At 34.0% G+C, this 27887-nt stretch overlaps 1 protein-coding gene across 1 annotated transcript in view; it reads left to right on the top strand.

Moving 5' to 3' along the window:
• Nucleotides 1–3815: 3815 nt before the first annotated feature.
• The window catches only part of LOC125673730 (atrial natriuretic peptide receptor 3-like), a 35113-nt gene continuing 11041 nt past the window's right edge, over nt 3816–27887 (top strand). Inside the window, exons 1-3 of the mRNA XM_056159360.1 lie at nt 3816–4188; nt 16656–16765; nt 24152–24286. Coding sequence (XP_056015335.1) covers nt 3950–4188; nt 16656–16765; nt 24152–24286 — 484 coding nt within the window. The 5' untranslated portion in view covers nt 3816–3949. The remainder of the gene's footprint in view (nt 4189–16655; nt 16766–24151; nt 24287–27887) is intronic.

The raw sequence follows: 27887 nt of genomic DNA on the forward strand, positions 1-27887 counted from the left end.
CCACACATATTTACTTTCTAAATAATATTCTCCCTGTTTTCTTTTACATGTAGATGTTTTCAAGCATGTAATTAAGGGAAAGTTAATAACTTTATAAAGTAATGAATCTGCTTTAAAGTAATTATGTACAAACATAATACATGAACATCGGGTCATACAGCTTTAAGGTGTTCCAGAGGATCATAAATATTCTTTACGGTTTGTATGAAGAGTGCTCTCCAAATGATGCATGAATAGGCACTAAGACAAAGTTGTTAAACAATATTTGATTGGTGCCCTCGGGCGTGACGTCACCAAAAAAAGACAATATGGGAGAAACTTGATAATACTTTGGGAAAGATACTTCTTTCGAAGTGACAATATTTTGGAGTTAAATCTACGTTTCATCAATGTTTCGTGTGTGTTATTTTGTGCAAGTAGAATCTTACGGCGGCGTAGAAAAACCATGTAAAAAAATATATTATTCGTTCGGACGAATAAGCAATTCGTTCGGACGAATTAGCAATTCGTTCGGACGAATTAGCTATTTGTTCGGACGAAATAGAAATTCGTTCGGACAAATTAGCAATTCGTTCGGACAAATTAGCAATTCGTTCGGACGAATTAGCAATTTGTTCGGACGAAGTAGAAATTCGTTCGAACGAATAAGTAAATTTGTTCGGGCAAATTAGTAATTTGTTCGGACGAGTTAGCAATTTGTTCGGACGAATTTGTAATTAGCTATAAGGCAACGCCAATGCCGTAGTAAAACATCGTAAAGTGGTGGTGATTGGGAAACACAAAACTTAAATTGGGACACATGCTAAAATGGGATTCAATTCCAAAATTTTCCATATAAACATCATGAAGATGGCGACGGTAAATACAGTAAACTACATAATCACCCCCCCCCCCCAAACCCTGAAATAATAAGCTAAAAATGATGGGAATCTCTACAAATTGCTCAGTCTTAAAAGTTTGAGGTAGGCCTCAAGCCCCCTCCCCGGGCAAAAGTATATTAAAGGAAAATTTTCTGTAGAACGGAGTGTAACACATTCAATAAGGAAATCAATTTTTGTATAGGACGACAATAATGAAATTATGCGCCAATCAGAGCCTATCAAAGTTTTGTCAACGCAAATCTGGATATCCAAATTTTATGATATACTAGTAGGTCTACCTTTCTTTATATAGCAAATAACAATTTTAGAACAGAAATTTTCCAGAAGTGTAAGGAGGGGGCACAAACATACTCTTGTCCCCATTCCCTACAATGTACTTTTGAAAGTGTTAAGGGGACACGAGAAGGTGCGTAGCATCGTTTTTAAAAGGAGGAAGCTGGGGACCAGCTAAAAAGGAGTGGGGGTAGGGGTTCAGCCGGACCAAAAAGAATTTTAATATGTAAAAAGGGAAAAGAAAAAAAAAGGAAGATTTTTTAAAAAGTTGGGAGGGGATCAGGCCCTTCCTGTCTCCTCCCTCCCTGTTGCTACGTCCCTGACGAGTATCCGCTGCCAACCCTCCCTACAAGCTTATAGATCTCTGTTTATTTATGTATAATTATACCTACATGTATCTACAGAGCTCTCTATAAAGACACGATGAAAATGTCCCTTAAATTCAACATATATCATTTTGTCCTATCGAAAAACTTTGTCCGAACAAAGTTTTTTGTTCGGACAAAAAAAAATCGTTCGAGCAAAAACAATATTTTGTCCGAACAAAAAACTTTATCGTTCGGACGAATTACTATTTTTAAATGTGTTATCCGGGTGTTTGAATCTCTTAAATTCTCTTCTCTATTTGTCAAGCTTATTAACACCTAGATTGTAAGGAAGTCACAAAATGTGATTTGTTTCATTGCTGCAGAATTCCATTTCAAAATGGGCCGAAACTTTCCTGGTTTCTTGAATAAAGCTCAATATTTTAATGTTTAAATATGTGAATTTTTAGAATATGTAAAAGTAAAACTTGTAAAAACATACATGTAGTGAAAATGTATATTTGAAACCAGGAAGGTATCAGGGATTTTCCTTGACAATGTTGGGATCTCAGTTTGATCTCTTCTCTGACTGATGAGGCCCAGGGAGACAAACTGACATACATAGTCATCATTAATTTACCATGAAACTTGGTAGGGCTGTATAACCTTGTGATTTTCATACAGACTCACTTCTCAATTATGATAGACTACAGAAAACCACAAGATTTCATAACATAACTTGTATACATTGCAGAGTTGGTCAATTCTGTAGCCCAACAATAGCTATTTAAGGTGACTCACTACACCCAGAAATAATTCTCAAATCAGAACGAATTGATTTAATTATAAAAGATATCATGATACACAATAAGTATATATTCCAAAAAGGCAAAAAATATACAAATTTGGATAAAAACTTGATTTTCAAACAAAATTATTTCAACACATATGAATAAAAGACTCTGGGGGATTTGAACTCGAGATCTGCAGTTCACCAGCCCAATGCTTTAACCACTGAGCTACGATGATAGACAAACAAATCAATCGATACAAATAATTTCACAAAACATTTAAATCGCAATCTTGTGACGTGCTGTCATACAGAGTATAAGCTTTAGTGTAGTGAGCTACCTTAAACCACTTGAAAGGCTAATTTACTTAAAACACCTTACTAAAATGTAATGAAATTGAATATTGCCAATGCAGTTCTCATAAAGATTAGCTCTACCATGCCACTTGGATTTTACACTATTTGCAGATTTAGTTTTATTAGGTCACCTGAGTAAACTATTTATTCTGCGTGTTTGTGCAGTAAGTCATTGTTGAACAGGTAAGTATAAAACTGTAGGTAAAGTTTACAGGCTATTGAGATCTCTATAAAGAATGGTGTATGTGTGAGTAGTGTGTCATTGTGATGCACTTTTCTTTATACACTTGCTACACATATAGACTGACCTGTAGTATTGAGATTCGGGTACCACTTAATAAATGCAATGGGGGGGGGGGGGTAGTATCCTCTTGGCACTGCACCGATCCTCCGTATCACTATTTAAACGTTGTAAAATAATTGTACTAGCATCTTTAATGGTTTTATCCATAGATAAACATGTGTGTTCGTAATACATCAAGAAATTATATGCTTAGCATTAGGCGTTGGTGTAAATTTATTCTCAGTATCCTTACGAGTGTTGTACGTCGTAATATATGTGTGAAGCAAATCGTTTTCTGTGTGTAATACGTACTGATACTGTGACACATGTCGATTGGTCTTTTGTTTACAAAAACTGAACACATTCGAGTTGGACATTTGTTGTCAATATTTGGTGTATGCGCAATAGCGTAGCCATAAAGTTTCGAATAGTAATGAAGATTCCTTTCTTCCATATTTTCAACACAAAAGAGTTCTAATTAGTATTTCGTCCGAACGAATTCTATTTTGTCCGAACAAATTGCTAATTCGTCCGAACGAATTTCTATTCCGTCCGAACAAATTGCTTATTCGTTCGGACGAATTAGTAATTCGTCCGAACAAAAAACTAATTTGTCCGAACAAATTGTTAATTCGTCCGAACGAATTGCTAATTTGTGCGAACGAATTTCTATTCCATCCGAACAAATTGCTTATTCGTTCGGACGAACTTGCAATTCGTCCGAACAAAAAACTAATTTGTCCGAACGAATTGTTAATTTGTTGGAACGAATTGTTAATTCGTCCGAACGAATTGCTTATTCGTCCGAACAAATAACTCGTTTGTCCGAACAAATTGCTAATTCATACGAACGAATAGCTAATTCGTCCGAACAAATGGCTAATTTGTCCGAACGAATAATAAATTTATTTACTTGGCCTTTCTACGCCGCCGTAGAATCTAATATGCAAATACGAAATGTTAATTCTGTGGATTGCGAAACGGAAATAATCCATCAATCATGACTACTTTCTTCTTGGAATGTTTTTTCTTGAAGATGACATAATCAACAAAGTAAATCATGGTATCAACAGAAAATGTGTGTTTTGTGTTGTGGGCATCTATTTTGATATATGGATTGACCATCACCTTCGTATCTTGTAACAAAATTGAATTCCGAATAGCATGGATGGCTCCAAAAAAGGAATATTACAATTTGAGCGCTTACTCGAGTGTTGGCGCATTAAAAGTAGCTCTAACTGCCATGGAACAAATCAATGACTTACGTCAAATACAGTCTCTGAAGGACACCAATATCAAGTAAGTAAACGCTGAATGAAAAATGCCTTATCTACAAGACATATTATGGTGTATGTGTATCATTCAAATTTTCCACTGTATTCAACAATTCAAGCCACTGGTAGAAAATGCAATTGACTAATCGATCTATTAATAAATATTACAGATTGAATGAAGGAAAAATACTTGAAAAACACCAAAATATATATAATTCAGGATATGATTTTGCATATTAGTCATCGAGAACAATTGAAATATTATTTACAATTTCACTTTCATTTCAGTCTTAATTTGACAAAATTCTTTTTATAAATTTATAGATTATAGAGCTCCAATCATAACATCTTGTACTGACAAAATATACTCGTCTGGAAATGTGTGTACTGCGTAACATTTTTATACGTCCTACAAAGAATGTAGATGTATTCTTGCTATGTATCGCCTTAAGAATATGGTTTCTATGAACCATCAGCATTTCAAAATATTGCATAAAAATAGAGTTCAACACAATAGAGGGGAGTTATATTCAGCTATTCTAGAACTTTTTTCGTTGCTGGGATTTTATAAAGGTTTTTGGCTTAGATTACAAAGAGATCAACCTGTTAAATGATAATTATTTGCAATACATGTAATTCTACCATGGCAACAAAGCTCTGTGGAGGATAAAAATATGTTTACCTTTCACTGATCCTGCCACAAAGTACGAGGATGATGACATATGATTTATTATATCTCTTTCTTCACAAATATCATATACTAGATGAGGTGTACATTTTAGTATTCGTAATGTAGGGAAGTGAGACGACAACGTCCTTAACGAATAATTGTTACATAAACAATATGAAAACATTAAGGCAGGTCTGTATGGAGAGCCAAAGAGTTCAATATTCTATCTTTGTAATTATGTATTTGTTGTTACTAAATGCGCCATTGGTTCAATGTAAAATAGAAAAATGTTAATCGTTATCTTGACATTTGTAGTACATAACGGTGTATTCGTTATTTGAATGGCGTGAGATGTAAAGGAATGTAATGTCTGTGTAGATGCGTAACAAGTGAATGCATTATTTATTTAATGTATATTTGAAATTAGATCTTTACCTGATCAGGATATAGGGCTCACGGTGGGTGTGACCGGTCAACAGGGGATGCTTACTCCTCCTAGGCACTTGATCCCACCTCTGGTGTGTCCAGGGGTCCGTGTTTGCCCAACTCTCTATTTTGTATTGCTTGTAGGAGTTATGAGACTGATCACTGTTTGTTATCTTCACCTTGCATCTTCGTCATCCGTATTTGAGCCTTTGCACATTGCAGTTGCGAGTTACAGTAAAACATTTTGGTAATCCGTCCGATGATAGTTCGACATTCGAATTTGCTCTTTCGTTTACTGCATTTCAACATTTGTTCGTTGTTTTACCATTATGACGACAGAGGGCGCGCGCTACATCGAATATTTTGGGGAAACAGACTATAGAATCATATTGAAGGACCAGTTTATGTGACATTCCTTCGTAGCTATTATTTTCCCGGCCTTTCGAAGTCCGAGGTAAATTATTTTATTTTGTGCAAGAAAAATATTTTGATAAGCAAATTCATACCATATTTTTACTATGAGTTTCATTCATTCTGTTTATCATAAGTAGAGTTTCTTCTCCGACGATCTACTGATTAATAGAAAATTTCGATTATCTAATCGAAATGGCCCCCGATTATAGATAATCTATTAAAATTTTTGATAATCGATTAATCAAAATATAACTTAAAGTAATTTATTCTCGTGCTTTCTTGATTATTTTCTGTGAATGTAACTAACTCATAAGTATTAATTTGATAAATGAATCCAATGATAAAAAATACATCAAAAATGCATTTCAGAAATCACCCCAAATTCTTTACCAATTCATTCTTCATTCAATAATAAACACATTTAATACTTGAAATTAATCGATAATATTAATCTATTATAGTGCGTCCGATTATACTGATAATCAATCATGAAAAAATATTCCGATGGTTCATCACTACGACTGTTTAAAAGGTTGGACACAATTCCCTAACAGGGCAATTGTTACACTAAAAATAGAATTGTTACTCTTTTTTAGTGTAATTAACTGTATCATTGGGATTTCCAGTTGTTTCCCCTCTATTCTCGTGTTTGCTTTGAGTAAAAAATTAAGTGCAAGAATACTTCTACATCCTCTAAATATTTAGAGTCTAGGTAGCGTATATTTACAAATATGTACAAGGACTCTATATGTGGCCAACAAGGTTTATAAATAACCTCTAACAGCTAGACTATGAAATAAAAAGATAATGTTTCTTTCTCTGCTTTAAACAGACAAAATGAGTTGTTTACAATAAAGAGGTTTGACAGAGGACAACTGGAACAATTTTTTTGACAATAGGAAAGTATCTCAAATTAAACTATATCAAAATACCCCCGGTAATGTTGATTAATGTTACATTTTTAACAAAAATATAGGAGTTTTGAAATTGGGGTGTCTGAAATTGAGTTAACTATCTTGTGGAGAGAAAAAGAAGGGGTGATCAGATACGAAACAAGTGCTTGTGGAAATAATGTAAAATTCAAATCTATAGGTCATGGCTCAGGCTACTGGTTTTATGGCCTGGCCTAGTAAAAATTATGGAAAAATAGTCCGACTGGTCTATTACATAAAAACTTTAAATATGTTACATTCAAGGTTGGCTGTCATTTAATGAAAACAACTGGTAAATGATAACTTATTCACTTTGTTTACAAATATAAAACCCAAAGGCGTTGGAACCCGGTGGGGGACTGGGGAGGGGCTTAGCCCACCCCCACCCCCTCCACTTTTTTTTGCAAAGATAGCCATAATAACCCCCCCCCCCAAAAAAAAAACGACGTAGAAACATTTATGTTGGTTTAGCCTCCTCCCCCCCCCCCCCCCCAATTTCCGACGCCTATGAAACCAGAATAGTTTTTGCGTCTTGTTTTAGAATTCGTACCCAATGTACATATTAACTATTTAATATTGTGAATTACGTATTTCAGTGACAGCAATGCAAAAATGGTGGGGAAGGGGCGCGAAAACGAAAATAAATCCCAATCAAAGCAAATATGTACGAGAGTTCTTGGTCTCGCACAAATAAATGTAACGTCCCTGGTGGTATATGGTTACTAAATGGCATACACTGTTTGTTTAAAGTAAACTCATGGAAAAAATCAGTCCAGTCATCTATATTGATGCTTACAGCAATGTTCTACATCAAGTCGCTGATCAAACTACTTCAGCAGCACATTTTCAACGACTTTTAGCGCCAACCGGTTAATGTTGAGTGTGCTAGACACCAAAGTAGTCCCGAGTGTGAACTGGTCCTCCTATATGATTCTATAGTCTGTTTCCCAAAAGATACGATGTAGTGCGCGACTTCTGTAGTCATAATGGTAGAACAATTTACAAATGTTGAATTGCACAAATGCGAATGTCGAACTAACATCGGACGGATTACCAAAACACATTTATCACAACTTGCATAGGCTTAACAAACTACAATGTGCAAATGTTCAACTACGGATGACGAAGATCCAATTTCAAATTTACATTAAATAAATAATGCATTCACTTGTTACGCATCTACACAAACATATATTCCATTTACATCTTACGCAATTCAAATGACGAATATACCGTTATGCACTACAAATGTCAAGATAACGATTAACATTTTTCTATTTACATTGAACCGATGGCGCATTTAGGAACAACAAATACATAACTACAAAGATAGAATATTGAACCCTTTGGTTCTCCATAGGTCTGACGTTAGAACATCTGAATTACAATTTATATCCACAGTCTTACCAATAAGATTCATTCCAATTTCTTTTATTGTCAACTTTACAGTTAAATGTAATTATGAGAAATTCATTGTGCATATGTATGTAGCAGTTTTGAAGAAGCTGCAGAATTTGGCTCTTGATAAATGCATGAAGTTACACGTTACGCAAATTTCCAATTCTTTAAAGATGAAGAATGTGAAGGGAAAAAAATCTTCTCAAGACATGCCGTTTTGTTTCAGTCCTCTTTAACCGTGGACACTGTCTCGCTAGGGGCACAGTTTGGGATTTACATTTTGCATAACCTAAACTTTCGCTACAGGCGTGAAGTGTAGGCGGAAAAAGCACGAGTCCGCCACGTTTTTACATTATCTTAGAGTTCGTTGTCTTTTGACTATCTAAACGTATTCTATAGAGTAAAAAAACTCAGCCAAATTCATTAATTTATCATTTCAAATATTATGTCATAATAAATCGTTGTTTTATTTACACAAGTCCTATGATATATGATGATATTTGTTTTTATTTCTCTCGCCCTTTTTTCCAAATAGTAATGTATGGATTAGTATATATCTATAAGTAACGCTGTTCATGATATCCTCCTCTTTTTAGTTCGCAAACAATGTTAGACTTTTGTTTTTGTACGGCAGGCGTGCAGGTGATATGTTAATTAGTCGGACCATGTCATGTTCACGAATCCATTAATCAGACGGCGTAAGGCCTCGGGCCATGGAAAACACACTGTGTACATTCCGAGGCTCGTCAATTACGGCTTAATCAGCTGATTACGGTGCTATTGAGTGAAGGGAAAAGACCCAAGTTCAAGATTTACAATATACATCAATGCAATAGTAATGCTACCTTTACGGTAGAGAACCAGTTCATTTTATGTATTACGTCATCGACGAACTAAAATGTTAACAAATGCAGTGCAAGACGCGTATCAATGAATATATTCATTGTGCTCCTTTGTTAGCTGACCTGTTTTTATATTCATATGAAGCAGAATTTATTCAAAAACGTCTACGTGAGAAGAAAACATCTCTCGCTGTGACCTTCAATTCGACTTTTAGATATATCGATGACGTTTTGTCTATTAACAATGATAGCTTTCATTCATATGTCGATTTGATATATCCTTGTGAGCTCGAAATAAAGGACACCTCAGAGTCGTCCACTTCTGCTTCATACTTAGATATTTTATTGAAAGTAGACATTAACGGCAACTGACAACTCAACTGTATGACAAACGGGATGATTTCAGCTTCTCCATCGTCAACTTCCCATATTTATGTAGCAATATTCCATTATCACCTGCATATGGTGTTTATATATCTCAACTGATTCGATATGCAAGAGCTTGTTCTGGGTATAGTCAGTTTTTAAATCGAGGTAAGCTACTGACAAACAAGTTGATGGTACAGGGATTTCAACAGTCTCGATTGAAGTCAGCATTTCGCAAATTCTATGGTCGTTATAACGATCTAGTTCGTCAATACAACCTCGCATTGGGTCAAATGCTGTCTGACGTGTTTCATACCGATTGTTAAGCCGTTCTTGGCACACTGATTTTGACTGCGGATAACTCCGTTTACCTGATCAGGATATGGGGCTCACGGCGGGTGTGACCGGTCAACAGGGGATACTTACTCCTCCTAGGCACCTGATCCCACCTCTGGTGTGTCCAGGGGTCCGTGTTTGCCCAACTATCTATTTTGTATTGCTTGTAGGAGTTATGAGATTGATCACTGTTCGTTATCTTCATCTTGCATTCATGTGTTGAATACACAGAAATGTTCATCAAATGTGACGCGAGTCCTTAACTTTGTAAATACACAGAAATGTTAATCAAATTTGACTAGAGCCACAAAGTACTAAAATTGGCCCTTTCGCAAAAATAAATGAGACTTTCACAGTTGATGTTCTAAGATTTAGAGGTCATAGAACAATTTATTTCATAACAATATCTTTTCTAGTTATCGTTATACAGTCGTTTAAACTTTGTATTGTTTTTCAGTATGAAAACTAAATAACGTCATGATGCTTACGTCATGGTGTTGACGTTATGAGAATCACAGGGTAAAACACCAAAAAAAAAAAATAGTGGACGTATAGGTTAATATATATTTTTGGGGCTTATTCTGATTGTAAATCAGAACTGTTAAAATACTAGGAACTTGTATATTTTCTATCACGACGTTTAGATTTGATATATATTGCCCCCTCCCCCCACTTTACATTTTCCCCGCTGTATTGGACATAATTGAAAAATCGTGATCAAAAATCAAAATTTCATGCGGTGATAGGACCACAGCAAGCAATATTGTTTTACCGTCTACCTCAGAGACGAGTTTATTTTTTTTAAATTGTATATCAATTTCCATTAAATTGATATTAATTGACGAGACAACTTTATAATTTTGGTTAAACTTGAGTAATTATAGTAATTAATTAGGAAATGGATTTTTTAACATCCCCCTCGTGAACCATTTTTTGTTGTTGATAAAACACGGTTGACCATTAAAATTGTAGGCACATCTGAAGTCATTTTTCTGAGCGAAGTAGACTTTTAAGTCCGCGGAGGATCTCCGTGGATGTCATCTGTGCCTCCTTTATGCCCCGTGCACCTCCGTGTGATTAAACAAAGAAATAAAAGAAAGAAATTCTAAGCGAAATGTTATTAGTGGGTGAAAATTAAAACGTATAAAACGGCGACTTGTATATATTTATATCATTTGATGATATCTTATTGTTATGCAAATATATGCAGAGTTGCAGACTGGGTTAATCATTTAAAAACTTGTTTATGTACTATTGATATTCAGATACAAATTCATGATATCATCCTTTCTTATCATTAAATAGAAGGTATTTACATAATATATTAAAGTTTTTGATTGATTGATTGATTGACTGTATCTTGCTTAACGTCTCACTCGAGAATTTTTCACACATATGGAGACGTCACCAAGATCGGTGAAGGACTTCAAATTTTAGGCCTATGCTCGGCGCTTTCGACCATTAAGCAGTGAGGGTTCTTTAGCTTGCCACACCTACTGTGACATGGGACAACCCCTGATGCCAAGCGTTTGGCGATGAAATTGTCACTACTCACTACCCGTTTTAACGACTTAGGTCTGACACGGCCGCAATTCGAACCCCGGCCGACCGCATGCAGGACGAACGATCTAACCTCTCGGCCACCGCGTAAAGTTTTTTGTATGAATTGAAATAAATATCTTAACTATGCAAGAAGAGTGACCTCTAGCTGTACATGGGAATGACAATTGAACAGAAAAAGGACTAAGGGACGTAGAAAATGATGGTTGGTTTATAGATGAGAGATTACTCCTCTTGAGTTCTGGATTTGACTTGCCGTATTTCTCTACATAGGACCTGCATATAGGTCTGCATTTGTCACACAGAAAATCACGATGACTATGCGTTCTTCCAGATAGTTTGCTTATTATATCCTATGAATCTTTGATATATAACATATATATGTTTGTTTCGTAGTTCTAGGGCAGTTAAAACACTTATATGACTCTTTTCTAGGCATCTGTTACAAATCAATTTGGAAACGGAAATAAATCAAAATATCAATCTTAATATGCAGAAAACACAAATGGATTGGACAACAGGCATTGTCTATATTAACCCTCTCCAAATGCACGCTGAAGTAAATTATGTCAGTGTTATTCATACATACTTAAGTATTAAGACATTATTCAGGCTGTTTCCCCTTAAAAATTGTCAAAATTTCCCCCCAAATCGTGTCAAAATTATTTGCACTTTTTAAACAATATGTTACAAATATTTTACGTATGACCTACTATTGCGTCAATGGCATCCCCATCAAGTGAATATTGGACAGTATCAAGATAGCCTTGTATAATTTCCATTTCATGATCGAGATGCATGCCATGTCGCATGAATAAGTAGCAAAAAGAAAAATTCTTTAAAAATCTATAGTTACAAAATTTCAATAGTTTACACACAAACACATACGCACGCACCCATTTACCCACACATTTATTTATGGAGGAGTTCAATATTCAAAAAATCCTAATATCAAAATAAGTTGATTGCTTTTCCAAATCAGTGAGGTATATTCGTAGCTTCTGAATTTGGTGTGAAAAACACTGGATGTAAATCATTTGATTTTGTTTCATTAGGAATGATAATAAAGCCATGTACATGTAATAGTGCAGAACTTTAAATGAGTGAGGTAAAAAAATTGGGATAATAATATTTTTAAAAAATAGATAATAATAAATAACTTAGACCTTCATTCAAGGTATCGCTCTCTTCACATTCAACAATAAATGGCTAGGTAGAAATATAAACACAATATGCTACACGTACTTCTAAACTGAAATATACTATTTAACCCTGACCAGTACATGTAATACTGGTACAATAATCATTATACTATGGTAGATCTATATCACAGGTTTGGATGTCTTGATTAAAAAAATGAAGGGGTAATATTATACTATGAAAATATTAATAAATTCCATTTATATATTCTTGTCCTCCATTTTCTATTGAAAATTGTGTGTGTACGTTCTATTGGATCCGCCACTTATTTTAACTTACAGTAGCCTCCCTTGCATTTTTACAAATATGAATTAAACTCCTTAAAAGCGTCATTTGAATGTGTAAAATGATAATTTGAGAAAACAACTTCTCTTTTGAATTAAAAAATAAATTAAGAAATTTAATAAATCATTTATTTATGCCTGAAACTATGCATATAGTTACTTCTCATTGTAATTAAACGTAAAGAAAATACATTACAAAACACTATATGTAACAATTTTGACTTATTTAGTTTGGTAAAAACAAATGTACGTCAGCAAAGAAGACGAATGACTAAACTCTTGTGCGGGAATATACTAACTGGAAAAATATCAGAATAGCTGAATGACTGGAGACACTTTAAGTAAACGAGCAAGATTATGTGTGAGGGATATTGTATGTTGTTGTTTTTTCCCCAGATAAAATCAAAAAGATTACTTATCATTTTCAAATAAAAATGGAATGTACATGAAGTTTTTACTACTATTCCCGCACTTCCAATTCATATGCACTGGCCCGATGAGTGGTCGGCCTAGTGATAGCCCCGCGTAGCGTACTGATTCGAGGTGCAAAACTTTAAAAGATTTGGTTGAAAATGTTAACTCCCGGCTACATAATTGGTAATACTTGCTGTAGAATGGAAATTCTGTAATACTCGCGTATCTAATTTTTAGGAATCAACACAATGAAGCATTTTAATTGGCCTCTGTATCCGCAGTAATCACAATGCATCACATATACTGATGTCAGCTGTTCAGACGTCTATTCCTCTTCCTCTCGCGATATTTCAAAAAAGTTATTTTTCGATAGCAGTTAGAACGTCGTTGCGAGTTTTTTTCATTGGAAAGAATACCTTTCATTACCAATTTTTATTCAATCGAATTAAATCTTAGAGCGAAACATACGCAATATAAAAATTATTGCCTCAAAGTGCAAAAAGAGGTGGTAAAATCCGGGAAAAAATCAAATACATGTATGGGTTTGACATTTAATTTCAAGTGATCAACATCCGGTTAAACAAATTAAGGTGACATGTGATTTGGGTAAATAGTATACATAGAAATCAAGGATAGAAAAAATCAACAAAAGACACTTGAGATTTCACCCCAAGCATAGGCCATTACAGGGTGTTCGTGGCTCGAGTCCTTTGTAAATATGTATGCTAAACATCCTGCAGAGTGTGCAGTAATTTCTGTATGTACTTTGTATCTACACTTGTAATGAATCTAATAATTTAATGATTATTGACAAACTTATCCCCAATTCAATTTGTAAATTGTGACACCTATCAGAGATTTGTCTTCTCTGGCACGCCAATTTCAAAACCATTTTTGACAAAAAGCAGCCATGATTTGTGAAATAAAATTTACAAATGTAGATTTAGGTTTTAGAATTGCAGTAAACTATTGTAAGATACTGTAGAATCTGATAAATAGCCAATGCTAAACCTAGATCGATAAATAGCCAATGCTAAACCTAGATCGATAAATAGCCAATGCTAAACCTAGATCGATAAATAGCCAATGCTAAACTTAGATCGATAAATAGCCAATGGTAAACCTAGATCAGCATTCCTTGATAACAATATATATATATATATATATATATATAATATATAATATATAATATATATATATATATATATATATATATATATATATATATAAGGTGACAAAAATTCACCAGAAATTGGTGCTCGCGAATCATGCGGGTGTTGATTATTGGTTAACAATAACTATGAACACCATAAACGATTTATCTGAAACATGAGAAATGTTCATAAACTACTGATAACAATATGCTTCCATATAATGTAAGATAAGTTATATTCTGTATATTACAGTATATAATGTAATTTAAGTTATATTCTGTAATATGTTTATGTTATTCCGTGTAGTTAAAACAATATACACTTGCTTTTCTCTATGAAAACAAAATTTTATTAGACTTTGATTTGTATATTCTGTACCACTTTTGAACTAATCACCTTTGCAGTTTTTTGCAAACATCATTTCTAACATTATGATGGCACAACCATTGTGACTAAATGAAATTTCATACGGTGTGTAAATGCTTGAATCAATGACGTTACAATGTGCCGACCAATCAAATATCTAGGAAATGTTGAAGCGGAAAATTCACAGAGACGTCTTTGCAGTAGTCAGAGGTTGAAAAACTGTAGTGTACAGTATTTAGGGATCCTGTACTGCCTCGCTAGTGTGCTAGCTTTTCTAAGGATGTGGTAGAATTTATTTCTTAATCACGCAAGTTAAGCAACAGCGAGTGTGATCAGCACTTGGTTGGGTGACCGCTATACGTTACAAAACTATTAAACGGTCAAAAGTTGTCGCAGGTTGAAACTGTATACATTTATTGCATGGCTTTTTGAGGACGGTCAAATTTCGCCCAAGGTAAACAAGAAACTTGGGCAAGTTAAACATAAACTGTAATTTCTTACTGCTAACTATTATTGTTTGTGATTTTGCATATCATAAATAGGCACGTAGAAGGGTTTTCCATAGACGGGGGAGGGGGGGTGTTCGCTTTAAAATGTCTTGACAAACAAACACCTGTTATTATTCAAAATATGCGTTAATCCTAAATTATGAGGTGGGGATGGTGCACCTAAATTACTTTTAAAATACCTCCAAACATTTCTTCCCCAAGTCCATATGTATAACTTCAAGCTTGCATTCTTTCCATTTACTACTCCTATCAAAAATATTGGGGGTGGGGCGGGGGGCTATGATTAGGATTAGCAATTTCACTGAGGGCAATTTGTAGGCCTGAATTTTTCAAAATAAACTTAAGTCGTCATTTGGATTTACGACTGAGATTTTACTTAAATTTTGACTCCTCAAATAAAAGAAAACTCAAACGTAAGTTTGAGATTTTTTCAATGACTAATTTACAAATTGCAATTGTAGGTTAGGTAATAATATACACCTATTATGTTTTTTACCAGACAAGTTTCACTCTTAAAATGACTACGTTTAGTAACATTACTGAATACGATTTGATGAAGGTGTTTAGAAAAAAGAGACTCAACTAGTAGAATACATCATTAAAGATTAAAAATGCATGAAGGTACCAAAGAGATTTTGTACTGAATATAGAAATCATATTTAGGTAAAATATACCTATTGCATGACTTATTTGGTATTAGTCAAATGTTTTCCCTCCGTAGAGGAAAAGATGTGGGGAACTGTTGCCCAAGACCTTGCACAACAGTTTCCCAGGTCTTCTCCACTACCTCGGGATAACAGTTTGACTATTCCGCAAAAAGCAATGCGATAAATGTTTCAACCTGAGAAAACTATTGACCTGTTAGTAGTCTTTCAACCTTTGTAAAGACATCGCTATGAATTTACCGCTTCAACTTCTCTTTGATATTTGATTTGTCGGCACATAGTGACGTCATATTCTATGAAATTTCATTTAGTCACAATGGTTGTACCATCATAATGTTAGAAATTATACTTGCAAAAAACTAAAGAGGTGAGTGGTTCAAAAACGGTATGGAATATAGAATATACAAATAATAAAATTTTCTAATAAAATTTTTGCTTTTAATTAGAATTTTTTTTGACTGGGATTGAGCGCAACATTTATTATATGAGACCCTCTTGGAACCGAACTATTGCACTACTTAATAATGACTAAGGTCTCCATCCCGAGTCTAACCAAATGTAGCACGGTATGGTAGTTAATGATTTCGCGTCTGATCACAGTTAGTTTTAGTTAGGAATGGTTGATTGTTCGTGTATTTTGAATGAAATATCTCCATAGGTGGTTTCACATGAATACCAGATGGCTTCAAATGTTGTTATGATTGATATTTTTTAACTTTTTAAAAGGTAATTGTGCCGAAATAAAACGTTTAAACAAGAAACACGCACTTGACTGGGAATTAATTTTACAAAATATTCACATATGTTGAAACACGTACATGAAGGTACACAAAGTAATACACAGCGTAGGTACGTTATTTTTAATACATAGCATATCGAATGTTCCTGGTAACGTCAATTGTCTGTCATCGAATTCATTTGTTTGTAATTTTACGTCCCTACTTTTCTGCTTTCAGAGTCCGATGGTATGACACAGACTGCAATGCCAAAAGCGCCTTAGCTGCTGCGGTACACGCCAAATCCACATTCGACCCCCATCTCTTCCTGGGACCACCATGCTCTGTTGGCAAGTCCATGTGAAACTTAACTATACGTGTAATCTATTCCCTATCTAATTGCTGAAATTAAACTCTCAACTGGTTTAAAGTAACGTAACAAGGCATCGTACACGTACAATAAAAATGTATTGTACTCTGTTGTAGTGTTACCAAATTTTCAAAACCTACTTTAAAAGTCTGTAATCTTTGCAACATCAGTGTTAGGTTGATTTGTAAAATGTTTATTTGCATTTACTTATTGAACGAAATAAAACAAATACTTACAAATTCGGGAAATTAACATATATTCAAATACACAGATTATGTATGTGCTAAGTCGCTGGAAAATGGACTAATCTTAAATTGCATAGATGTATGGTAATGCCCTCGGGCAACAGTGCAAGATAGCCTGAAGGAAGGCGTTTATGCTTTACATATTCAAAAACCTCACTCTTTTTGGAAAAACTTGCGTGATCAACGATTTTATATAGAATCTCTGTTCTCTCATTACCATGCAAAGAAGATATAAAAACAATGAATAGACTTATATTTAAGTTCCTAAGGAATAAAACAGATCGTATAAAACGAAATACTTTAATACGTAGCATGAATGAAGGAGGTATTGGTGTGATAGACGTTGAGTCAAAATTAATGTCAATAAAAGCATCTTGGGTTGAAAAATTACTAAATTCAAAGGGAAAATTAAAGTCATATGTAGAATCCTTATGTCTGAAAAATAATATTTACTTTAAATATATTCTAATTACCAATGAAATAGATTTGAAAAATCATTGCTTAATCAAAAAATTTCCAATTTTCTATCAACAAATTTTTATATGTTACAATAAATGTAAACAGAGACAAACGCATTTATCAGCTACAGAATTCTTACAACAACCAATATGGAATAATAAATTATTCACATATAGAGGTAAGTCACTATATTTCCCTGATTGGAGTAAAAGTAATCTGCTCTATGTCAAAGATATATGTGACCCAAGTGGTCTTAAACCTGCTAAATGGTGTCTTGATAATTTAAAATACAAAAGTAATTGGATTTGTCAATATAAGATTTTATATTCAGTATTTAGAGAATTTATCAACAAATATGATCTTTCAATATTGTTCCATTTATCACAAACTCTCCAATAATTCCTCGCTTTCAGTACGGTAACAAACTATTAGACTTAAGCAAAGGTATTTCAAAAATATTTTACAAAATTTTATGCAATAAAAAATCACGTACACCTATTTATCAGTCATTCTATGAAAGAAAATTTCATATTCAGTGTAAATCATTATAGGTAAAAATATATAGACATAAAATTGCAAATATTTTTGATAAAAAGGTTGCGGAGTTCAACTATAAACTTCTGAAAAACTTGCTCAACAATAATTTATTCTTAAGTAAATGCTGTCAAGATATAAGCAGTAAATGCAACTCATGTCCAAATGAAACAGAAAATTGTAAACATTTAATATTTAATTGTTCAAACGTCAAAGATATTTGGAATTTGATAAGTTCCTCATTAAAATTTGAAATTAGCTGGAAACATATTGTTATTGGTTTCTATCAGGAAACAAATGACAAAATATCAGTCCTTAATATTTTAATTTCTTTCATTGCTTATCGTATGTACAAATTCAAAATGTTATGTAGACTCAATAGCAAAAATGAAACACAAGAAAGAGTTAAACAACATATAAAATATGAATTGCTAACATATCATAAAGTACTTAAGAAATGTAACACTCATAACTCGAATTTCATAGATATTATATTAGGAATTTCGGATAAACTTTAATAAAATTAAATTAATGTGCGAGACATTATCAGTATTGTAACATACTTTTAATTAATATACATATATTTCTTACTATTTATATGTCTGTATTTATTTGTAATCGATATGTATACATAGTTCACGTACAACATGTATTTAATTATGTAAATGTAGTTTTACGTATGATATAAATCCACCTCTACTGGGAGAAAATGGTCTCCCGGCTAGGCTGCCCTAGGGTCTAGTTTCTAGTTTCTGTGTGTGTGGACCCTGAGGCATCATGAGTGGTATTATGTTTTAAGAAAACCCTAGCTTTATTATATCTAACATTATCTCACTGTTGTAATCTACAAACTCATTGTTACATTGATCATCATACAATATGAATACTGTATAGCCTATATATTTAAATGTCAACTATGACAATATTACTGTGACATGCAATGAAATATATGTATTCAATGAATGTACATCTAAATTTGTTAATATGTACCCTGGTGGTACCTTAGTAAACACTTTGTCTTATATTGAGGGAGTTTAGTCAGGGCCCCATCCCTAGCAGCTGCCCTATTATATTGGTTAGTTATTTTAAAATTGTTATAGAGTAGGCTCTGGGAAATAAATTAATATATATATATATATATATATATATATATATATATATATATATATATATATATATATATATAATGTAAGGAAAAAGTTCACTTTCAATGATGTCCATGAAATTTCTGAATTCAAGGGTGTATCATGGGTGTATACATTGCATTATAAAACCACAGGAGAGGACTTCTATTTCAATATTTCTGCATGTATTTATCTTTCGAAAACGAACGCAAAATAAGGTATTTTGGCAGAAAATTAAGAATAATAATAAATTAGGTCAAGCACAAAAATGGTAATGTTTAGGATTTTTACCATTCAGTATATTTGAAACTAAACTGAATAAACTGTTTACGCTATGTACCTCCACCCCACATTTCCTTTCTCGTAGCAACTCAGCTTAATATATTGACTGGATAATTAAATTCAAAGAATAACCCAAATTAGAGGCTAAGTCCTTGTGTAGCACGAATCTTTGAATTTGGGCAATGTATCCATACGCCGTGATGAGGTTAACCAGTCACGATCACATAGGAGAGAAAGCACTCGACCATAAAACGTTGGTTTCTTATAACGCTTTCACACAGACGTACAGATATATATAGAACATGTGTTGAAACATTTTTGAAGATACTATATTTGTAATTTTATCGAAACAAATGATGTTAGTTTTCTATACAGTGGAGCCTCGGTAATCCGGACGCTATTAATCCGGACGCTTCACCTTCCGGACGACTTTTCTAGGGAACGGAATTTTTATACATTATTTTGCATCATTAATCCGGAAATTTGCGTTTCGGATCCGGACAGTCACTTTTTACTACAAAACGTTATAATGCAAGGTGAAGATAACGAACAGTGATCAATCTCATAACTCCTACAAGCAATACAAAATAGATAGTTGGGCAAACACGGACCCCTGGACACACCAGAGGTGGGATCAGGTGCCTAGGAGGAGTAAGCATCCCCTGTTGACCGGTCACATCCGCCGTGATCCCCATATCCTGATCAGGTAAACGGAGTTATCCGCAGTCAAAATCAGTGTGCCAAGAACGGCTTAACAAACAGTATGAAACACGTCAGACAGCATTTGACCCAATGCGACGTTGTATTGACGAACTAGATCGTTATAACGACATAATGCATTGAAAATTGTACCGTTAATCCGGACGGTCATTTTGTTTAGGGAAGGTCTGTGTCGGACAATTTTAGCAAGGCGTAAATTATAAAGAAAACAAGACAAACTTTCTAATTGAAGCGATTACCTGTACCCTGTCAACACCCCCTTCCAATTAGGTGCTGTTTGATGATAAATCCGTTAGATAGCACGTGCCGATCGAGACATTGTATTGCCAATTTTCGCACATACGATCTTTATTGCGTGTAGTGTTGAATTTTGTAAATAAATCTGTAGTATATTATTTTATAGTCATCAATACCCTAATAGTATCAATAAATTAAACATCATGTTGTAATGATAATTTTTTTAACTGCTACGCATATCAATTGTACTGATTCGGAAATTGATATCGGCTTATTCAAATCTAAAGAGTGTAGATTATACTTCTAGGCTCTGGATTTTATACTGTTGATTGGCGTAAAATATACATTTATGTTCATGCACATGCATATGCAAGGTGAAGATAACGAACAGTGATCAATCTCATAACTCCTACAAGCAATACAAATTAGATAGTTGGGCAAACACGGACCCCTGGACACACCAGAGGTGGGATCAGCTGCCTAGGAGGAGTAAGTATCCCCTGTTGACCGGTCACACCCGCCGTGAGCCCCATATCCTGATCAGGTAAACGGAGTTATCCGCAGTCAAAATCAGTGTGCCAAGAACGGCTTAACAATCGGTATGAAACACGTCAGACAGCATTTGACCCAATGCGAGGTTGTATTGACGAACTAGATCGTTATAATGACCATAGAATTTGCGAAATGCTGACTTCAATCGAGACTGTTGAAATCCCTGTACCATCAACTTGTTTGTCAGTAGCTTATCTCGATTTAAAAACTGACTATACCCAGAACAAGCTCTTGCATATCGAATCAGTTGAGATATATAAACACCATATGCAGGTGATAATGGAATATTGCTACATAAATGTGGGAAGTTGACGATGGAGAAGCTGAAATCATCCCGTTTATCATACAGTTGAGTTGTTAGTTTGTCGTTGATGTCTACTTTCAATAAAATATCCAAGTATGAAGCAGAAGTGGACGACTCTGTGGTGTCCTTTATTTCGAGCTCACAGGGATATATCAAATCGACATATGAATGAAAGCTATCATTGTTAATAGACAAAACGTCATCGATATATCTAAAAGTCGAATTGAAGGTCACAGCGAGAGATGTTTTCTTCTCACGTAGAAGTTTTTTGAATAAATTCTGCTTCATATGAATATAAAAACAGGTCAGCTAACAAAGGAGCACAATTCGTGCCCATGGGAATTCCAACAGACTGTTGGAAGACCTGATATATGTAGTATAAAGTTTTAACGTTTAGAATGTCAAGCATGTAGAATGTACCTGTGTACGATTGATTCTTGTTACGATGTTGTAGAGCTTTATTGCTTTCGAATTTTTAAACTCTGGGTAGAAGTGAGAAAATTACCATTTTAAGGAAAATGACAATTAAATTCTGTATGTACCTGTAATGTAAAACTTATACGGTACCAATTTTAGTTTCACCCGAGTTTTATTCCGTTATTATCGCATCATGAAAATAATAGGTGCGCGTGACTAGAGCAAAGCAGTAGTAGGTCTTGATATTACGAGCTTAAATGATTTTGTTCTCCGATATTGTCTTGGATAATTATAGAATAAGAAATATAAACTCTGGCAGATTGAATTTCGGTTAAAGAATGTTGTCAACTGACGTGATAATCACGGAATTCTTATATCAACTTTGGACGATGAAGATTGTTTTAACAGACCGCCGAACCCGTGAATCGTGACAGATGGAAATTACCGGCCTCTTTAAAAAGTAAAAGTGTGATGAAATGTTTGAAGTGTAAATGATTATATTAGTTACTAATGATTTATTTACTTATAGTTAGATAAAGTGCTTCATTATTTGTTTTAGTGCATACGGTACACAGTTTTGTATATTTATTTGTAGGGATCTTATGTATGTACAATGTAAGCACAGGCAAATACACTGAACACGTACATTAAATTTTAGTGCTTTGAAATACATGTAAATGTTAACATTATCATAATTTATTTACTAATGCAAATGGTCAAATCCAATGATAGAATGTGTTTAGTCCACTATGTATCAATAAAGTAGGCACTTATTGGTTACTTATGTAAGGATAGAAAATATGCGATTCAATTATCCGGACGTTTCATTTTTGCGGACGATTTTGCTGGAAACCAAATTGTCCGGATTAACGAGGCTCCACTGTAGTCAGTAATTGAGAAATATCCATCTTTCAAATCCACGCTTTGTTCTAATTCACCGTAACCTAGAGTTCGTACACAAAGGACCTACAACGAGGCGCTGAGTGCAATGCGATCACTGAAACGAAAATGACGTGGCATATTGTGGTAGTATCATGGACTTCAACGCCGCGTCATCTCTACCAGAAACAATCACACCAATAGGCGTTAAGTGCCATTGTGTGTGTTCCAGTCTAGAGTTTGTTTTAAAGTAATAGGCTTCAGGGAACTTCTTATCTCTGCTCGGACAACGTGTAATTCTTTCTGTTAAAATAAAACAAGCATCATTCATTATATCTATTTGCGAATTAGATGAGGCATAATAATAATATGATGATAATAATAATAATTATGTTCCGTTAGCCTCAGCTTAACCTTGCCAAGTAGACTAGGCTTGTTTTTTGGCATGACAGGCAGAACCAGTAACACAGTGTTGAATTGAAAAAATGTCATTTATTAATAAAATGACGAAAATGAAACTTGACAAAATAATGGGGGTCAGAAAAGACTAGAAAACATTGGTAAACGTCTTTGGATAAGTATTATGCAATCTGACCCCCAGCAAAATCTAACATAAAGATATATGGGGGCCAAAAACATGACCCCCAACAAACATCACATAAAATTATATGAGAATCAACTAATCTGTTATCTAAACAACACAACCTGCCTGTCCACAAAAAAGGTGGGTAATGTAAAAACTACAGGCAGGTGGGTAATGGAACAATACAGGCAGAAAACAATTACAAAGGAGGTAGTACTGGGGTTGGATGGTGGGTAACAATAATTTTCGTAGCAAAATTTTGCGTGGCTTCTCCTTCTAGTAGAACAAAGAACAATGATCACATGGTAGAAAGGTTCCACGCTGATTGGTTTAAAACATCCAAACAGCAGCTTGGGTAAACCCAGACCCTGAACAGTGTAGTATAATGTCAACAGAACTATGTAAAAATAGGAACATATAAGTACATAAAAAATACATGGACATGTCACATAAAAGTTATTATTTCACTTCGTATTAAATAATAACTTATTTATTTTTATTATACACTTTCAATTTCAAGTTTCTTCTCAAATTTCCTGCATCAGGTTAATTTTTATGCTTATCAAATGACATGTAAATAACTACAGAACTGTAGCTCTATGGTGAAAAATCTTAATGTTCCCCAGAGAGCTAACGTTCCACAGCTACCAGGTAAGAAATGTTTGAAAATTGTGAAATGCAGACAAATGCACTAGTATATTTAGTATAGTACACTAGGTATAGTATTCTTAATTCTGAATAACTAATCCAATATCGCATGTTTAAGTGATGGAAAATATAAACCTTGAAATTGCAATTCCGTTATTTTATAGGAAAAACTATGATACATCTAAAACAACAAATGCCATTAAAATGTACACATAATGATACATCATTCTACTTCGATTGTATTTCCAGCACCTGTAAAAGAGATAATGATGTTGCTTTGATTTCCACATCAGGAATTGTTCATATGTAATCATACCATACTGTAACAAACAGGTAGCATGTGCATGTGTATAATTGTATAATTATCGAAAATTGTTTTCAGGTATGAGAGGCGTTGCTCTTCTGGCGTCACACTGGAATACACCTATATTTGGATGGGTATCACAAGAGGAAGAGTTTCAAGATAAAACAATGTACTCGACTTTGGTACGTTTTCTGGGACCCTTAAACCGCTTTCGTAAGTACGACAACAAACATTTTGATTTCCCTTTGACATGTAGTAATCAGGACCATTCTCCCACCGTACATTATACATATAGGATACATCATGTTATTTGTTTTCTTTTTCGTTGAATTACTTACCATGATATGCTTGTCTATCTATCTATTTAATCATATATATGTAAAACTTATACGGTACCAATTTTGATGCACCAGATGCGCATTTCGACAAATAATGTCTCTTCAGTGATGCTCAACCGAAATGTTTGAAATCCGAAATAACTATGAAGTTTTGGAGCTAAATATAGCCAAAAACAGCGTGCCAAAAAAAGTGGAGCCAAATTCGTCCAAGGATAAGAGCTATGCATGAGGGATATAATCCTTAATTTTGAAATGAATTTCTAAATTTTATAACAGCAATTAAATATACATCCGTATTTTCAAATATAAAATGTCTCATTTTTCCAAAGTTACTGGATCTTTAAAACCAAGTTTTACATAGCATCAAACACCTCAAAGATAGAAGAGTGTTATTTTATTTCTTCCGAAGACAATAACAAGTCATCTGCCAGTAGAAATGAATTAGTGTTACCGAAAAGTCTACTCTCTAGTTCCGGTGGCCAGGTTGAACTTTAATCCTAACCCCTGGGACAAATAAGGAATGTAACATAAATACAACGAGATTTTGAAATTTTACGGAAATATATCATAAAAATGTATTTGAAAATTTCACATGATGTTAGAATGGCTGACAAAGAGGTTCCAAAATATTTAAACTGATATACAGAGCCAATTATGCTTAATGTAAATTTAACATTAAAATACTCTGTGTAACATTAGCGGTTAATGTTAAAGGTCATTTAATGTTGACTGTGTGTACAAAATAACCGTAAACTAATAAATAATAGGCCTGCTGATTGTCAAATCTTATTCCATCCAAGGTCACTGATCTACGTATGGGACCACTATGGGATCCTCAATATTGTTTTTATGGAATGTGCCATTTTGATTTTCATCAACCTCTTATTTTTGTGGGGAATCAACTTCTGACACACATAGGTATATATCTAGTCCTATACTAGTAATCGGAATGATGCACATCAATATTTAAGTATTTTATACTAGTTTTATGAAAGTTTATATTTTTTGAAACATTAAACACGTTTGACAAACAAGGCTGTATCTACGGGCATTATATAAATAGGTGATATTGATGATGGGGCGTGTGTCTCACGTGCAGGGGAACAAGATAAAAGATTAATTTCTTTTAACTTGTATTCCAGCATCTGAAAGTGTGAAGATAACAAATATATATCTCCTATTGAATCCAAACTTTTTAAATTACAAACATATTTTACAATACCTATGTATAGACGTGTTAATATACAATACACCTACGTGTTCTTATTCTTCGTCTTTTTTCAACTATAGTCCAACCAGACATGTCATTTATGGTGATGTTGATATAGTTTAAAATGACCTGAAATCACTTATTTTAATTTCAATTCATTTATTGATTCACCAAGCATGTTGGCATACAATCTTAAATTCAGAGAACCCCAGTCTTTCCAATGACGACAGAACTGCATCTCTATTATGCCAGGCGATTGGCTAAATATGAAAAACAAGAAATTGATACTTTGTTGGAATGGGTAAAAAGTATAAGAGGAATATTAAAATAACGTATTAGGCACATCAAACCAAACGTGCGTACCATCTATCTTTCTATTTTTAGTAAACCAGAAGTAATAAAAGAATTAGATAGGTTAAACAAGGAATATGTTTTGGATCCGACTGACAAAGTTTGTACCAACATCGTCTTAGTTTTTAAAGTTCATTATTACAACTTTATTATAATCGAGCTTTACATTAATTCTACATTTGGTAATAGTACTTATAATCCAACTGCCATTTCAAAAGATAAAATTCTTCAAAACCATGCTTCATATTTAAACAAATTTAATATCCCAGACAATGGGACGAATGAATATGGGTTACCGTAACTATACTGGATTCCTAAACTTCACTAAAACCCTCACAAACATAGAAACATTGCTGGATCCAGTAAATGTTCTACCAAGTCCCTATCTTTGCTACTCATGGAAATGTTAACAACCGAGAAAGGAGAAAAATCAAACTATTGTGCCACAATATATGCCAGAAATGGTGTAAATCAAATATGGATTCTAAAAAAAAAATTTAAAAACTTTTAGTCTCAAGTCGACAATATCAAAATGTATCACTTTTCAACATTTTACACGATCATTCCTCACGATGAATTAAAGACTACACCTTTTGACATCATGGACAGTTACCTGCTTAACAAAAATGGAAAAAAGAAATAATCACAATTATCTGGTATTCAATCATTAAAAAATTACATTGTAAAACAAGACTCAAAATTTAATTACAAGTATTCTGAAGTTGATATTAAAAAGAAGATGTTCCTTCCTCTTAACAATATCTTCGTAGTCTTTAGTGATCAGTTCTTCCCACAGTCTGTTGGAATTCCCATGGGCACGAATTATTACCCTTTATCGGCTGACCTGTTTTATATCCTTAGGAGGCAGAATTTATTCAAAAGTTTCTACATCAGAAGAAAAATCTCTTGCTGTAGCCTTCAAACTCGACATTTAGATATATTTGACTGCGGATAACTCCGTTTACCTGATCAGGATATAGGGCTCACGGCGAGTGTGACCAGTCAACAGGGGATGCTTACTCCTCCTAGGTACCTGATCCCACCTCTGGTGTGTCCAGGGGTCCGTGTTTGCCCAACTATCTATTTTGTATTGCTTATAGGAGTTATGAGATTGATCACTGTTCGTTATCTTCACCTTGCATCTATGACCTTTTATCTACTAACAACAAACTTTTCCAATTCATTTGTTGATTCGATATATCCCAGTGAATGCAATAAAAGACACCACAGAGTCTGCTTCGTACTTATATATCTTATTGAACATGGATGTTAACAGCGACCTTACAACTCAACTTTTTGACAAAAAGGATGATTTCAGCTTCCCCATCGTCAACTTCCCATATTTATGTAGCAAAATTCCATCATATCTTCCATGCAGTGTTTATGTCTCTCAACTGATTCGATACCCAAGACCTTGTTCTGCGTATGATCATTTTTTAAATCAAGACAGACTACTGAGAAACAAGTTGATTTTACATGGGATTCAACAGTCTCGTTTAAAGTCAGCATTTTGCAAATTATATGGTCGTTATTACGATCTAGTTTGTAAATACAACCTATTATTGGCTTAAATGCTGTTCGACGTGTTTTATACCGGTCATTAGGCTATTCTTTACACATTGATTTTGACTATGGATTATTTTGCTTACCTGATCGAGAAGGCCCACGGTGAGTGTGACCTGTCGACAGAAAATGCTTACTCCTTCTTGGTACCTGATCCCACCTCTGGTATGTCTAGGGGTCCGTGTTTGCCCACATCTTAATTTTTTTTACTTATAAGAGTTATGAGATTGATCACTGTTCGTTATATTCATCTTTTTTCTATCTGATCAACACCCATGAAGAAGCTAAATCATATATCAAACTAATTATAAAAGTGTTTTAAAGTCATGACATTAAAGGATATATCTTGTTA

The sequence above is a fragment of the Ostrea edulis genome, chromosome 3, assembly GCF_947568905.1.
Source record: "Ostrea edulis chromosome 3, xbOstEdul1.1, whole genome shotgun sequence".
NCBI lineage: Eukaryota > Metazoa > Mollusca > Bivalvia > Ostreida > Ostreidae > Ostrea > Ostrea edulis.